This window comes from Gouania willdenowi, chromosome 13 (assembly GCF_900634775.1).
Source record: "Gouania willdenowi chromosome 13, fGouWil2.1, whole genome shotgun sequence".
NCBI classification, from domain to species: Eukaryota; Metazoa; Chordata; class Actinopteri; order Blenniiformes; family Gobiesocidae; genus Gouania; species Gouania willdenowi.
In genome coordinates this window covers 38,727,549-38,745,249 of record NC_041056.1, presented here as the reverse complement: position 1 = coordinate 38,745,249, position 17,701 = coordinate 38,727,549, and the positions used below count along the sequence as shown (strand labels likewise).

The 17,701-nt window shown below is 39.8% G+C and overlaps 1 protein-coding gene across 3 annotated transcripts in view; it reads left to right on the top strand.

Moving 5' to 3' along the window:
- The window catches only part of clcn2c (chloride channel 2c), a 203,909-nt gene that overhangs the window by 109,296 nt on the left and 76,912 nt on the right, over positions 1–17,701 (top strand). For all 3 annotated transcript variants that reach the window (XM_028464291.1, XM_028464289.1, XM_028464292.1), the window contains 7 exons: positions 102–235; positions 3,421–3,498; positions 7,344–7,422; positions 7,604–7,729; positions 9,170–9,254; positions 10,633–10,734; positions 14,638–14,722. In XM_028464291.1, coding sequence (XP_028320092.1) covers positions 102–235; positions 3,421–3,498; positions 7,344–7,422; positions 7,604–7,729; positions 9,170–9,254; positions 10,633–10,734; positions 14,638–14,722 — 689 coding nt within the window. The remainder of the gene's footprint in view (positions 1–101; positions 236–3,420; positions 3,499–7,343; positions 7,423–7,603; positions 7,730–9,169; positions 9,255–10,632; positions 10,735–14,637; positions 14,723–17,701) is intronic.

Below are 17,701 nucleotides of genomic sequence, written 5' to 3'. Positions count from 1 at the left end.
ATTTTTCTGACTTTATTTTGGGAGTTGCAGGCTGAAAAGGTTGAGAACTGGTTTAGAACTGTTTAATTACTATAGACTCAAGCGTGTACGCTTCATTTCAGGCTCAGGTATTCCAGAGATGAAGACTATCCTGCGTGGCGTGGTGCTGAAGGAGTACCTCACCTTTAAAACCTTTGTGGCAAAAGTCATCGGCCTGACCTGCGCTCTGGGCAGCGGCATGCCTCTGGGAAAAGAGGTAGCGCACACACACACACACACACACATATGCACACAGGGCTGCAGTTCTGCCTAATTCAGTTAAGGTTTAAGAAATCAATTATTAGACCCACTCACTAAATTAATGCAGTTTTATTCATTTATTTATTACCAACAGTCTCTTGTTTTAGTAAGTTGAAATCTAAAATCCACAGATCTGCAGCCAAACAATATGGTTTGAGAACTTGAAAATTGCCTTTATGAATTTAATAAATCATCTCCTACAGTATGTTTATTCATTTTGTCCTGGCTAATAGGTATGTTAAAGGGCCAGTATTAAGCTATTTTTCACCAATCTCCATTTGTTCTAAGAACTTCAACAACGTCATATTTTATTTTCCCAAACTCACCTGTTTTCTTGGAGTTGTTTCAAACACTCACCAGAGTGTTAAGCTGCTACGTCACTTTCTTGTCATCCTCACCTCTTCTAACCACAGGAATAGTCCATTTACTGTAGGCGATACGAGGCAATATGACTGCTACTAAAAATGGAACCGATTGTGAGTGCTCACGCTGCGCTTCAGATAATCTATTTGCTGGATTATCTTTATACTGGATAATCTATATACTGAACATTAATATCTTATCTGTGGATAAAGGAACTAGTGGTTAAGGGAGCAGGCTCTGTTTCGTAAGCTCACTGGTTCTAATCTCCCTGGTCCATCACTGTGGGATCCAACTGGCCGTTTGGAGCTGAAGTTTTACAAAATGTGGGAAAAACAAGGGAGGGAGGAAACAGAACTTTTTCAGCTTTGACCCTAAATGAGGCTAAAGGAATGTATATCACTGTAGCAAACCATTATAAAGGGAATGTTTTTATAATACTTCCCCTTTAATAAATCCACTCTTATGTCTGTTCATTTTGTCCTTGCTAATAAGTATGTTAAGGTTTAATTTATTTAGACAACTATTTTCAGGAAATTTACTCCTGACATGTTTCAACTGCCAACTGTCAGTCTTCCTCAGAGGCATCTACTGACTGCTTTCATGTGTCCTTATGAGTTCTTGGTCTCTGGAGAAGAAAATCCCAGGTGTGGAGAGAGAGAATGTTCCTTCATCCCTGTTGATGTTAAAGCTCCGCCTCCTGATCTCTGTGGCTTTTTTCATCCTTCGTTTGTGTTCGTTTCCTTCTGTCCTAATTCATGATGTGATTTATGTTCTGCAGTGGTCTGATATTACATTATTCTCATATATAAATGGCAGAGGTGACAAGTAACAAAGTACAAATACTTTGTTACTGTACTTAAGTATTTGTTTCTGATGTCTGTACTTGAGTATTTATTTTTTTGATGACTTTTTACTTTTACTCCTTTCTTTTTTAAACAAATATCTCTTTACATTAAAAAAAATGAGCTTGTTACTTTTAAAATCTTTGGAGATGACACCACAACGTAATAAGACGCTAAATTGAGCTTTTTTCTGTTAGGCAGGTTTTTTAGTTTTAAAAAAAATGTTTAACTCAAAGATGCTCTGAGTTTAATTGAGCATTTGCATTTTTTTCTTAAAAAAATAGATTTTCTAATTGTACCTATAATGAGTGCTACAATATTTTGGTGTTCATAAAGGGTAAAACAGATTACATTTATTTCCATTTACCAGTTTTCTACCAGTTTTTAAACATGTTAAACTCAGGGCTGGGTTTTATTGAGCATTTGCACTTATTTTTTTGTCTTGACATATTTTATTTACAAATTGTATTTATTATGAGTGCTAAATTCTCCAGATGTTCAAAGGTAACAGATTTAACTTGTTTCCATGTATCAGTATTTTACACTTTCTTGAAAAAAATAAAAAATGTGAAATTTGCTGGTTTAAAAACCCTGTCTTATTATTGAGTTGTTTATTCAAGTATCATACTTTCTCGTGAGTACTGAAGACTAGTAGTTTTACCACCTCTGATAAATGGTCTGATATTGCATTTTCCTGTTGTATCTTTTCTTTGCGCATCCTTGTGAGTCGTCCTGCTGTCTACTTTTTGATGTTCACTTGTCCTTGTATTAAACATTCTTCCTGTTTCTCCTATGCATGTGTGTTGGCATGACATGCATGGAATTTCATATATTGCATTGTTTTTTTTTGTCTTATTCTATTTTGTCTGAGGTAAACCAGCAGGTGTGTGAGTTTGGTGTGTGGTTTTATGGCCGTGTTCATTGTGTGTTTCTTCATTGGTTCTGTTATGCCCCATATGTACTGTATGGTATTGTTAACACGTTTTTGTAGGTGTTTTATGCTTTTTGCGTGTGTGTTTTGCTTTTCTTTCTTTCTTCAAAACATGTCAGGAGATTAAAGTAATTTTTAAGTAAATTTCCTGTGAAAAAAAGTTGTCTGAATAAATGAAACCATAACATTTTATTTCAAAAAGAAGACAAAGTGAACTTGCTGGAATTTCTTTTCCTGCTAATAAGGTTTCTGTGAAATGACTGAGTCTTTAAAGGTAAAAAATTCCTACTTGTGGAGCTTGTTTAACAGTATTAACAGAGGTGGTTTCCTGTTTGACCGTGTGTGTGCGTGCGTATGCGTGTGCACTGAACGATAAGCGAGGCTTTTCTGCCTCATTCAACATTGTACTCCTCCACTTCTTCTCTGCAGCGTACATTACAAATGATGCATGAATGGAATCACGATGCGGCCGATTTCACTGGAGTTCAGGAGGAAAGCAACGAGTGTAAAAGACCTTTTCTGATCCCTGTGGGACACAGACACATGTTTTCCTGCTAATTTGGGGATTCCCTACATGCTTGTGCAGATGTTATTGCCTGTGCTGCTCTCTTCTGTTGTTGTGCGCGCGTGTGTGCATGCGTGTGATTGATGCTCAGTGTTTCTTAGTGAAAACACTTGAGGAAGAGGCAACGATCCCTACAGACCAGAAAAACCCTTGTTTTTGCAGACATTTGGGGACTCGCACGCACACACGCACACTGTGTAGCTCTGCATTGCAGCAGGAGCCACAGCTTGCGTTTACTGCAGGCCTCTCACTCTCTTTAAGTGGAGCATCACTTTGTGGATGGTCTCACTTTTACTCCTGCTGTAGTTCAGCTTTAAGTTTCATGCTCAGAATGTTAATATTCTCTGCAGATTGTTGTCATTGTTGGTTTAGTTTCAGAAGAGTTCCAGTCTCTCCTCTGGTATCGACTGATGAGATGTCTGTGTTTTTCCTGCTCTCAGGGGCCCTTCGTGCACATTGCCAGTCTGTGTGCTGCTCTTCTCGGCAAGTTCATGTCTCTGTTTGGAGGAATCTATGAGGTTAGTTTCACCCAAAACAAATGATTTCAGTTCAATGGTTTAAAGGTGCAGTCCGCGACTTTCAGATCCCTCCCTCCCCACTGCTTTCTTGCCCTGCCTCCAAACTTTCCAAAGTCCCTCCCTCAGAGAAGCTAACAAGCTAACGTTAGCCAGACAGCAACATCACAGTAATATAACATGCTCTGTTAAAAGCATATTACTGTAGCACTTCTCTCTCTCTCTCTATGTGCACACACCTCAGCAGCAGCAGCAACAACCACTCAGTGTCACTTACAGCACCCAAACGGAGGCTGCTGCTCACACATGAACAACACATGCACTACAGAGTTCTAGTGTAACATTTACAAATCAAACATAATGTAAATCAAGCAGCAGTAATTACCTTTCAAGCAGAAAAGTCACCAATTACATTTTCTACTCCTCCAGACCATACACTGTAAAAAAGACGGCGCTCCAGACCGGGAAATGGGCGGGGCCTGTGAACAACAGCTGTCAGTCAGTCCATCAAACACAATCCTGGCTGTGATTGGTTCTTTTTGCAGTGCATTCTGGCAATCTGCCAAAGGCTGCAGGATCAACGGGGCGGGGCTCAATGAGGCTGTTTTTTTTTCACACAAACTACTAGTTTCATGTAAAGCTGTAGTTACATAGTGACAGCTTTAGAAAATATGACAAAAAGTCACTTTTATAAGAGTTGCAGACTGCATCTTTAATGGCATATTTTTATTTGGGAAATACTGAGTGTAATTCAATTCAATTTAACCTTTTTTTCTATACCACCAAATACTCATTAGAAATATAGATGTTTTAATGAAAAATTAAAACCAAAACATCTTGGTCTGACCCCAAATAGATTCTTAGCCAGTTCTACTTCTAAAATGATGAGTGTGTTACTGTAAAGTTGAGTATTTTTTACCTTTAAGCAGTTAAATAAGTGTTTTTTAACTGCTATCCACATCCATAATAAACTGAAATTTTGAAAAATAATACAACTCCACCTACTCTATCAGAATATATGATATAAAGTAATGGTTATTGTATGTTTTCATGTTAGTAATGAAAACTAATAAACAACAAATAATCATAAGACACAGAGGCAAGCTACAATGTTGTCAGATTTCAAGAGGCTGTCACCCAAGAACCAATGCATATATTTAACTAATCATTAGTGATGTGAACAGTCTATGTTCATAGCTCAAAGCTGATCAATTCACAGGGAGCTGATGCATATGTAAAGTTGTTTACTGAAGGCCCAAACATGTTCCAGACCCAAACCCAGACAAACTTTTTTCCACTTTTTAGGAACTGGCATGTCCACCTGATAGAATGTACAAAAACATGCTAAACATACTGAGAGAGTCGGTGGAGCTGTATTTTTGTTTCCTAAGTGATGTTGTTCATAGGATATTAGAAGTTGAAAATGGAAGAAAAATAAGGAAATACACACATTCCCCCTTCACTAAATTGTCCATATCTCAAAAAGTATTTATCTGATCAAACTCATAATGCACAGTGTGAATATTGAATAATCATGGAACAATTGGCAAAAATGTTTTTTTTTAGCATGGAATGACCCTATTGTCTTCCTCAGGTATAAAAACATCATTTGAATATTCTAAGCTATTATTTTCCAACTGTGTCTTTTGTGTTTGTGCAGCCCGTAGGCTTTCTTTCACTCACTCCACCCACTTTCAGTGTTTTGTTCTGCATGTTCTGACATATGCTGAGTGTGTGTGAAGTGTCTCTTTAGAGTTAGAAGTGTGCTGTGCTAATGTAGCCTGTGGGCAGCTGTCTTTTGTTTTGGGCTTTTTTAAAAAACAGGCATAGATACTTCTCATTCACGTGGAGTGAAGGTTTTTTATTTATTTGTATTTTTTTAAGTGGGCAGAACCTAGATCAGATTCAATTACAAAGCATGTTGTTATCAGTCCTGTGAATGTCAGTTAATTGTTGATGAACGAGAGTGAACCATCACTCACACACTTTGTCACCTGAAGCAACCTTGTCTTATTGAATTACACTTTTCCCAGGATGCTCTCTGCTCACAGCCCTTTTCTATACTGTTAGGGTTAGATACATTTTTGTTTTAGTAGAAGCTAAATGATGAACATATTTTTGTTAAAAACGTAATTCTTTGCACACACATTTTCTAAGTTCCATTTTACAATCTAACAAAAATATGTGAGTGTGCGTCTGTGAACAACAAGACAATATAGAGGAGTAGAATAAAAGCCCACCTTTCTTTACTGCTGTAATATAAATAAGTGAAGATGAGTCCCCAGGCATTGCACCCTAGAGGAAATTCCTTCATTTCCCATAATTCACCAGAATTACAGAGGTTCTTTATTTTCTCTGATTCTTTTGGGGTCAAAACAAATGTTTAATGTGAACCTAAACTGTCTGCTTGCACTACTGTGTTTGTAATGTTTCCTCAGTAAAATATATCTGTTCAACAGTTTGTTGTGTTGTTTTATATGATACGACTTTAAAAGGGGGAAGACAAAAATGTGTTAAAACTAGGGATGTAACGATTAATCGTAAGGCAGTTAAAAATCGATTCATAGGTATCACGGTTGATATCGATTTTTTGAAAATTGAATCGCAGTACTTTTTTTAATCCACAAGTGTAGGCGGCGGGCGGAGTCTGCTAATAGTTTCTTTCTGGCCGCCTTCTACTCTTAAATATGTTAATAAATGATTCATTACCCCTTAAGCACCGAAAGAATATCTGTAATATTACTTGAATATCTGTAAAAGTCACGTTTTTCTATTAGCTCTGTCTGCTAGCATAGCTTCTCTTCTTCACTGCAAGATATCTGCATGCCAACCGACCACTGTATTACCAGCGCCCTCTGCTGGTCCAAACAAATATGACGTAAATCAGTGTAATTACGGGTTGTTTTTTTTTTTAAAGTCCAATTGTTAAGGCACAAAATACATTTTCAGTTGCACTTTTAAAAGAAAAAGAACTATTATGCAGTTTTGCATTGTTTATTATAGAACCAGAATTTAAATTAATAGGCTTCATTTTCATTTGAATTATTCCTTTATTTATTTCATTCAAGATTTATTTTTAGTTAAATTGCATTGTTTTGAATAGTTTATTAAGGAATTCTTTTGACAATGAAAAATAAAAGGAAAATAGTACAGCATTTTCTAGTTTTTTTCCCAAAAAAAAAATTTGTCTACAGTCCCATTTTGTAAAATAAATCGTGAGAGAATCGTATCGTGAACCCAGTATCGTGAATCGAATCGTATCGGGAGTTGAGTGAATCGTTACATCCCTAGTTAAAACAGTTGCCTTTCAACATGAAAGCATTATTATCCCCCGCCACAAAGTGTGGAAGGGGGATATAGGTTTGAGCTCCGTCCGTCCGAGTTAAAGGGGACAGCTTTTCTCAAAGTGTTTAAGATAGGATAACCAAATTTGGTGTGTGGCTTCAGGGTCTCAATACCTTGATGGAGTTCGAAAATGAGAAGCGTGCAATTACTTTTTTCAGAGTTTGTGTGTGTGCGTGTGCGTGTGCGCGCGTTGAGCCAGTGACAGAGTAGAGAGAGGGTTGATCACTTATTTTCCTTCTTGCTCTGCTTTTACAGTTTAAATGATCAATTTACAGAGATATTAAATGTGTTATGATCAGTAGTTACTGTGGTTTTCCAGAAGTTAACCGCTTTAATTTTGCCCTAATAAATTGAGGAAGTCGTACAACCTTCACAGCAGCCGTCTGCACTGTAGTAGGAGGGAACAGGGAGGGGCTGCAGCCTCCGCTCTACAGTGAAGGACGAGGGATTTGTCGCTTTAAGTCGCTAAAGTTCAGATTTTTCAACTTTGCTGTGTGTTTCAGAATGAGTCGAGGAACATTGAGATGCTGGCTGCAGCCTGTGCTGTGGGAGTGGGCTGCTGCTTCGCTGCTCCAATAGGAGGTGAGCGCTGGTAGATCAGAGGTTAGCTGTGACCAATCACAGGTGGAAACACTGTAAGAAACAACGAGCTTTATCTTCCTGACATTCAATATGTCATGTGATTGATGCGTACAAGGGCGATGACCTCCAATCATGTTGAGTGACTGTGATGTAAAGCTCTGCTCATTAACTGGTTCCCCAGGTGTGTTGTTCAGTATTGAAGTAACGTCCACGTTCTTTGCTGTGAGGAACTACTGGAGGGGCTTTTTTGCTGCTACTTTCAGTGCTTTCATATTCAGGGTGCTGGCTGTTTGGAACAAAGACGAAGGTAAGCACATATTGTCTCTGTGGGAAGTTAGTGAGGACACACCTCTTCCTGTTTGCCTTAAAGGGATCCTCCACTGTTTTTACAAATCTGGCCTAAAACCTTTGAAATCTATGTATTAAAAGATTTATGTCGAACAAAACACATTATTTTGCACCATATTTGTTTTATTACATTTTAAAAATTGGACTACTTTACAGTTTTAGAGCCTGTGTTCTGCCATCTTGAAATCACGTGATTGATGATGTCACACGGCCAAACTGCCTGTAAACATCCCATTGTTTCCTTTTGGAGTGAAGCATTCAGCCTGATTTTAGATCATTTAGCAGCTTTTTAGTCAAAATTACAACTTGTGCTGTTTTTGGTTGCTCTAAATAATTAGGAAAAGTTCAAGATGTTGATGTAAACTTTTGTTTACTGAAAGAAGATCAAACAGCTATGGGCCAAAATAAATCTGTAACCACAGAGGGCAACAGTTCCAACTCAGTAGTTTTGTAGTAGACATGAAGCAGAGAAGAAAAGTTCTCCTAAGGGGCCTTAACTCCCCCTTAAACGGTGCATGGCTAACCGCTGAAGTTAAGCGAGTAAAGACTGTTACTTCTCCTCTCAGGGATTGTGTGTCTTCAACAGTCTGTGATTACTAAAGAGAATGCAGGATGATAGCAACCATAGCAGGGAAGGTTGTTAGCCCAAACAACCGGTTAAATATATAGTGTTGAAGGGTAAATGTAAAAGAGCCTTAAGAGCACTGGAGCCTCATGTACAAAGACTGTACGCACAAAAACCCAGTGTACAACCTTTTCCACGCCACAGTTCAGACCTATCAACATTTAAATGAGCAGCACAACAGAGGTGGCGTCTCATTGTTTCATTTAAAACATTCAAATGTTACTTTGATGTTCTCTTATATTGGCATGTTAAAATTAAAGTTAAAAAAGATTCATTTTAACCCAAAATAAAGCTCATGGACGGGATTTGGCGTCTAAAGTATTTGTAAATGGTAAATTACTTTCCTGTCACAAACACAAATTCCTAATCGCAGCAATAGTGACTGAGCTGAGCACCGTGTCACAACATACATACAGTATCTGCTCCTCCATTACATCTCTAATGTATTCATATTCAGAGTAAAAACGAGAACAGGAAATAAAGGTTTCCCTGTTAGTCGTTACTTCTGTTTTGTACTGTTATTATTATTATCATTATTATTATTATTATTGTTATAACTAGTTTTTTATTTATTCTCCCTCAAGCAATTTACTGTACAAAGATTTATCCGTACTCAGCGATTGATTCATCTCAATATTTTTGATATTTTTGGGATTTATGTTCCCACACAAGTCTTTGCATATGTCTTCATTATTAGTTTGTAGCTTCTCTAACTGTTTTATGTGATATCTGCTGTTCTATTTATACTTTGGCACCATATTTCCATCTCCACAGAGACCATCACTGCACTTTTTAAAACTCGTTTCCGGCTCGACTTTCCCTTTGACCTCCAGGAGCTTCCTGCTTTTGCTGTGATTGGGTGAGTTTTATCAGAATATAAAAGTTTGGACTATCAGTCATTTATTGGCCTTTGGTGCTTTCTTCTGGATCTAAGAACTTTCCAGGGTAAAGTTTGCTTTTAGCCAAAAGAGAAAACAGCCCAAAATGTTTTTACATATTTTTCACATCATTTCCTTTTAATGCGTTTCTGTCTGTGCGTGTTTGTCCTTGTCATGACTGTAGTTGAGCTCGTGGCCATATTCTGCTTTCACACTCTCACTGTTGGCTGCTGGCAAATGGCTGAAACTCTTGCTGTTGTCATGGCAATGCATGTTTTACATGGTGTTGACATTAAAACACCACATGAGCTGACGGATCAGGCACCATCACCAGCAGGGTTCTGTATATAACACACATGGTCTACAGATGTCCCAGCCAGTCGCAAACAAGCAAAGGATAATAAAAATAATCTCATATTACCTGAAATAGTTTGAGTTTGTGTTTTTCACACTGCATTCTATGACACGCATTAGCATCAGAGGCTAATGCGTGCAACTTTTCAACAGGTCGCTCCATGTTCAAACAGCTTATTTTGTTTGCTAAACCAGTATTTCTCAACATTTCAGCCCGTGGCCCTCAAAATAAAGGTTCCAGAGACCGGGGACCCCCACTGTAAATAAGTGTTGAGCACAGACATGAACATTGAAGAACACTCATGTGGAGACAGGGCCATCTATAAGGGGGAGTAAAGGGGAGAGCTTTTTGGGGTCCATCCATAAAGTCAGCAAAATGATGGTCCATTGTTCTATGAATCTGTGATAAACACATTTATTTATTGATCTGTTCTTATGCACAGTAGGTTATTTATTCACAGATTTTACCGTGAATTAATAATGCGGCTCAATGCAGTTCTAAGCATTGGGTTTGTCTGTCTGTCTGAAGCTATTCTCTCTCTCTCTGCCTTGACATGGACTCCCACTGACTTCCTAAATGCACGCTTACATAAACCTCTTTCTTTGATTTGTCTCTGACTCCTCCACACACGTCTCCATCTCTCTCTGTCTGTCTGTTAGCTCTGCCTTTTTCTCTGTTTTTGTCTTCCACTGCTCTATCTGCAGTGTTTGGCTATTTCAGCATCAGTTGATCCATAGTTTGTTTTTCTCATTCCTCCCTGTCCACACACTGTGATATTTTCACTTTGAGTTAGCCACAGAGATTTGCCTGCAGCACACCAGACACGCGTAATGATCCCATTGCTTTCATCGTTGTTGTATACATGAGGGACGTAGCAGAGCAATGCTCCACTTGATGCTTTGATTTGTTTGCACTTGCATTTTTTGGTTTAATCGTCATGAATTTATTACAAGATGAAGTAAAGCAAAGAGTTCTGATTCTTTTGCCTCTCTTTCTTACTGCAGTATAGCCAGCGGCTTTGGTGGAGCCTTGTTCGTCTACTTTAATCGACTGATTGTCCAGTTCATCAGGAAGCAGAAGGCCATCAACCGCTTCCTCATGAAAAAGTAAGTATGACCTGCAGCACGTAAGGAACTTCAAAGGTACACCATGTAAATAGCTCCACTCCTTCACAGACATCCACAAATGTGATACATTTAAATAACCTGCATGTTTTTGGGAGGAAAACAAATGACTTCAAGGCAATAAAAACATGCAACTCAATAAGGTTTTTGTTGATGAGATTAAAAGTAACTCTCTAAGTCAAGGCAGTGAGTAGAAGGCCCAGGGTTCCATTCCAGTCTGGAAACATTCTGCTTACATGTGTTGGTTTTTTCCAGTGTATTGATTTTCCCCACTATCAAAAACATGCATTTGTTGTGGTAGTTCACGTACTAGAAGTGGTTTATGATCAACCCTTCTCTTTGATCTTCATTGTGATGGCGACAATAAATCAACTGGTGCTTTGCTTACAGTCTACTGAAACTGAATGATTTATCCAACTCTTCAATTTTCTTCTTCTATTGTCACTGATGCCATTTTCACCATTGATATCTCTTGTTTTTGAAAGACTCCCAGCAGTTCTATATGTCTTTGACGAAACACAGACTGATCCATCCATCCATCCGCCCGTTTATCCATAGTCGGGTCGCGGGTGCAGCATCCTAAGCAGAGAGGCCCAGACTTCCCTCTCCTCATCCACTTCTTCCAGCTCTTCCCCCAGCTAAGAGACATAGTCCTTCCAGCGCTTCCTGGGTCTTCCTCGGGGTCTCCTTCTGGAGGGACGTGCCCTGAACGCCTCACTAGGGAGGTGTCCGAGGTGTCATCTGGCTCTTCTCAATGCAGAGGAACCATGGCTCTCCTCTGAGCTTCTCCCGGATGACTGAGCTTCTCACTCTATCTCTAAGGGAGATCCCAGCCACCCCGCGGAGGTAAATCATTTTGGCCACTTGTACCTGCGATCTTGTTCTTTTCGGTCATGACCAAAGCTTATGACCGTAGGTGAGGGTAAGAACCAAGAGAGCTTTGCCTTTCGGCTCAGCTCATTCTTCACCATGACAGATCGGTGCAGATGCTGCACACTTGGCTGCAATATCGATCCAGTGAGAGCAAAAAGTCACAGCCTGATGGAGCCAACACGACCACATCCGCAAAAAGCAGTGACACAATCCTGAGCTCACCAAACCAGACCCCTCAACGACCTGGCTGCACCTAGAAATTATGTCTGTAAAAGTTATAAATAGAATCGGTGACAAACGGCAGCCCTGGCGGAGTCCAACCTTCACTGGAAATGAGTTTGACTTACTGCCGGCAATGTGGACCAAGCTCTGACTTCGGTCAGATAGGGAATGGACAGCCCCTTTCAGGGGTCCACATGATGCTGCAGACTCGTGTCTTCCATGACAGCCCCACAACATCCAGGGCCTTGAGGAACCCTGGGCGGATCTCATCCAGCCCTGGGGCCCTGCCACCAAGGAGCTTTTTAACAACTTCGGCAACCTCAGCCCCAGAAATAGGAAAGTCCACTCCTCGGTCCCAAGGCTCTGCTTCCTCACCAGAAAGCGTGTCATGGGATTGAGGCGGTCTTTGAAGTAATCCTTCCACCGATCCACAATGCCTTGAGTCAGGCCAGCGGTGCATCATTTGCACTATACACAGTGTAGACAGTGCACAGCTTCCACTTCCTGAGAAGCTGGATGGTGGTCTAGAACCTCTTTGAAGCCGTCCAGAAGTTGTTTTTCATGGCTTAAACAAATGTCCAGGTTTTTGCCTCAGCGACCACAATGGCTGCCCTCTGCTTTGCCCTCCGGTACCCGTCTGCTGCCTCTGGAGTCCCACAGGCCAAGAAGGCTCGATAGGACTATTTCTCCAGCTTGACGGCATCTGTCTCATTACATTACAATTACTGTTTATGGTTAGCTGACCTCTGTAGTGGTCAGTAGCTGGGTTGTCATTACAAATTTTTGCAAAATAAAAGCGATATTTCTAAATGTTGACTAAGTATAATTGCGCTTTGAATACATTTCTATTGAATGTTGTTTTGGGCAGGAGCCTCCCTGAGTTACCCTGGCAAGAGCCAGGTGATGTGTAGCCCCTCCCTCTAACTCGAGTTTTCCACATTGATCTGGGTCTGTGTCTAGCAAATCCTTTCGGAACCAGGGAGGGACACAAACAGAAACTGCTTGGGCGAAGCGCCTGTCCACCATGATTTGTTTTAGCCAATCACACGGTCACAAATGATGTTGTCACTGGCATATGCCACAGAGACGCTGCTCCAACAACAAGGCTCTGCTTTGCCATCTTTACCGTCTAAAAATGCACAAAGCTCCTCTCGCTGCTGCTCTCTCAAAGAGGAAATGCTGGATTCTTCTAAAACTGAGTTTATAGCAGCTTCCATACGTTCATCCTTCTGCGTCGACATTTTTTTATTTTGATTTGGAGATATGCTAATAGTGTTAGCCCAGCTATTTCCTCTCCCCACAACTGCGCATGAGCCAGTTTTGGTTTGGCACTTCTGCCTTCGTCACACCCGGATATCCCGCCCTAAACCACAACACTGCCTCGTGATCGGTTTTAACCTTTTCGCTTCGGATTCGAGAGGCAAAGGCGGGAACAGCACAAGATGGATTCTAGTGTTTGTGAACACCAGGAGAATCCATCTTGCAGGCAAGATTATCCCTGAGTAACTCTTGTGAAATCTCATATCGCGAGACTTCGCTGCCGAAAGACAGATGCTCAGAACCTCCATAAAACACTCGTATTCCTTTGTTGTTTTACGTCTAATGTGGCAGTAATAATTTTAAAGTATAATGCTAAGAAATGTCCCGGTCTTCTCTTCTGTTTACATGTACCGCACCATGTTTTCTCGGAGAGCAGTAGTCCTGTGACCCTGTCCGTCATGTTCTGTGATGCATATTTGTGGACACATTTCAATATCTGAAATACCTCCTCATGAAAGTTTAAAAACTTTTGAGCGATATTTTGGTGCTTTTTCAAAATTTAAGTCTTTCCATGACCAGTTTTTATTGCGCTATTTAGAATTTACGCATTTCCAAAGGTAATTGAAATGCAGCTAGTAACTCTGAAAAATACAAGCCATCCCAACCTGCTCAGAAATTAGTCCTTGATTTTTTTTATTTTTTTTTTCATGAGATAACATTGTTATGACTCTAGAACCATTATACTGGAAGTACCTGTCCTCATATTTCTGTTCTGTTTGAGTACTGATTCAGAACATCCATTTATCTCCCATTACAGTAAAGTAATTAGTAACTTGGTCGAGTCACTGCTGATGCAATTGATGGCAATGTCAAACCAGATTTTGTTCATCTAGTTAAAATCTCTCTCCTTTTAGCTCAATTGAAAGAAACATTGTAGTTTTTCTAAACTCTCCATCAAACACCTTTGAGTTCCCTTTGATCTGTAAACTCAAAGGATCAAAAACCTTTTCACTTTCAGGGAAGTAGTTCATTGATCAGTTGTAACAGTTGAAGTAGTTCTAATGCTTTACGCCTCATTGTTTCCAGTCCATGTGTAAAGTGATCAGAAGCGAATGTCTGAGCTTTGACTGTGATTTCCAGTGGTGTCAGATTCAAACACGTTTAAAGAACCATGAGTCCAACTCCAATCACAGTTTGTTGATGTTTGTGAAACGCTGCACCTTCATGTCACAGCTTTATTCAAACATCGATGTCTCTGCTACTGTTGCATAAGGGGAATAAATAATGCAAAGTACAAAACAAGTGTCATGTTGGTTTAAACTTAACCTAAAATATATTGAAAATAAATACTGAACTCACAATGTAAGCTGTATTGTGTGTAGGAAATCTATAAAGCAAATACAATTGTATTTACACATCCTTGTTGAAAACTTTTGCACCATTAAAATGGTTAAAAAGTTGCTTTTTTTCCCACACTTGAAGGATTTTGTGTTGTAATGTGTATCTTTCTGTTCTTTTCTTCCTACTCAGGCGCCTGTTGTACCCAGCACTGGTCACTTTACTCATTTCAACCTTAACTTTTCCTCCCGGCTTTGGACAGTTCATGGCTGGAAAGGTGAGTTTCATACCATCAATCATCATGACATGTTCACCTGCAATATAAAATTTTGTCGAACATTCAGTTTTCCAAAGCTGTGATGCACTGTAATTTAACACCAGCAATAGCGCCGTCATCAGTTGGAGCTTCTCTGTTCAATCACAATCACCCTTCGTTTGCCAGTCAGCCAAAGTCCTTATTTACCACTAACTGAAGAAGGATAGTCCAGTCCTTAAACTGACACAGAGGTTTAAGTCTAACACCAACATCGCATGTCTGTTGCACATGCTAAATACCTTATTTGTAACTTTATTTAAAACGTGACAGATTTTAGGGTAAACTTATAATAAATTTGAGGCTTATTGGTAATAATTTCTGTTCTTGACCCAAACAGACTGACCCCCAGTTTCTGCTGGATGCGTAACTGCTGCGTAACAGCAACGGAGCTGATAGGTTTCTATTAAAGTCAATATGTTGATTTCCACCATGATTATACGGTCCATCACAGCTGCGTAACGACTCCATCATGCAGGAGCCCTCTGCAACAGATATACAGACCCTGTTTTCTTTGCTGGACGCCAGAGCAATGCTGCATGAATTCAGCAAAGATAAGCTCGTGTGTTTCAAAATAAAATATTCCGTGTTCAAGGCGGATTGTATTTCCATCCATTTTTCAACCCACTTGCTCCTTTTCAGGGTGGCGGGTGCTGCTGGTGCTTATCTCCAGCTTTGTTCATGCTCTAGGTGGGGCTACGTCCTGGATCGTATTTTACATATAATTTTTGACCTTATCTATGGTTGAATCACAATGATCTCCACAAACGCTGAAGATCTACAGGGCAAGACCGAGTGAATTTCCTTCTGCTCCTCTCCAAGGACACAATGAACTGTTTGTGTGGCTTTGTGCTTCTCATGCTATCGACCACAACTCGCTATATCGCCAAATTACGTGTGAAATAGCGAGATCTCATGAGTCCTTGCTGCAACAGATTTCCAGACAGTGGAATAGTCTGCAGTTACGCAGCGAAGGCGTTACGGAGCAGTTAGTGGGAAACAGTTGTGAGACATCCTGTTGTATACTGTAACAAATAAGTGGAGATGTTTCAGTTTTACAGGTAAACATGTTACTTATCGTCCTTCTGTTTCAGTTGAGGACTGTTAATCTACTGGCAGAGGTTGTGTGTATCTAAGCAGGGTTTCTCACCCATGTGCGATGCTCGTTCAGATCTTCATCATACTAAGATAACAGCTTCATTAATATTCACATCTGTGTGCTATTCCTTTCTGACGCTCAGGTTCAGATGCACTTGTATTTACAAGTGTGTATCGATGGCGTACGCTCACACTGTTCTTTCACTCCAGGATGACTCATCAGCGGATGCGCGTCACCTTCCAACAATTCCTCCCTTCAGCTGCCTAATTATCAAGATCACAAATGGACCATCTTTGCATCCTTAGGCTTTACACAGACAGTACACCTGCACGTTCACGAACATGCACGTTCACTACTTACTTGGTCTGGGCGTCTAATGAGGTGGTGAGTTAGATTCCTGGAGCTGTAGATGTGCCCATGCTGCCCCCTCCTCCTGAAGATCATGTCCATAGTGCACTTTGAAAATGTTCTTCTGTGTCAATCCCATAATCTTCAGTTACAGCTACTTACAGGATCATATCTAGTTTGTGCAGATCTACAGTGTAATCTGATATGTGAACACTGATTGACTAAAATACTCCAAAATGGCGGCGCCCACATATAAACTTTGAGGCTAAAAGTTCATTTAAATGTCTTGAAAGACGTTTCTTGCATTCATTAGTAACAAAGTTTTATTTTACATTTTTGAGCAAACATCCAGAGTGTGTTCATGTGATGGTTTGTGTCACTCTAAGCAGCTGCACATGATTAACGAATATAACGTCCCATCAGGGTACAGATATCAAAATTTTAATTAAAGTCAGACTCTCCACAAATTTGCGATGTTGTGATTGCAACTATTAAAGCAAAATCAGCCAATCCTCGCAATTATTGCGTAGCAATACAATTCTGTCCAATCACCGCAAAGTTCCGCAATTTTAACTAATTTGACTAAAGATTGCAGTCGATTCGGCTCTGCTGGCTGCCACCATCCACTATGTTTCCTTTCCCCTCTGACCTCACATTGTCGCGCTTTTTCTGATAAAAGTAGAGATTCTGTTCTTTCAGAATCTGGTTTTTTGATTGTCATAGTACAAAATATTCTGTGGTTCTTTAAAACTCAGTCAAAATGCTCTAAAATGGCTGGCAGATAGGGGGGGTAGCTGTTCTGAAAATGGTCCCTCCCTGATCACCTCCCCCGATTGTCTCTGCCTGCTAACGCGTGCACCTCTCACACACAAGCGAGAGAAACATTCACTTTCCAATGAGGCTAACATGCATGTTGATTAGGAATGTAAAGATATATCCTAAATAGGGATGTAACGATTAATCGTAAGGCAGTTAAAAATCGATTCATAGGTATCACGGTTGATATCGATTTTTTGAAAATTGAATCGCAGTACTTTTTTTAACCAGCAGAGGGCGCTATCCACAAGTGTAGGCGGCGGGCGGAGTCTGCTAATAGTTTCTTTCTGGCCGCCTTCTACTCTTAAATATGTTAATAAATGATTCATTATCCCTTAAGCACCGAAAGAATATCTGTAATATTACTTGAATATCTGTAAAAGTCACGTTTTTCTATTAGCTCTGTCTGCTAGCATAGCTTCTCTTCTTCACTGCAAGATATCTGCATGCCAACCGACCACTGTATTACCAGCGCCCTCTGCTGGTCCAAACAAATATGACGTAAATCAGTGTAATTACGGGTTGTTTTTTTTTTTTAAAGTCCAATTGTTAAGGCACAAAATACATTTTCAGTTGCACTTTTAAAAGAAAAATAACTATTATGCAGTTTTGCATTGTTTATTATAGAACCAGAATTTAAATTAATAGGCTTCATTTTCATTTGAATTATTCCTTTATTT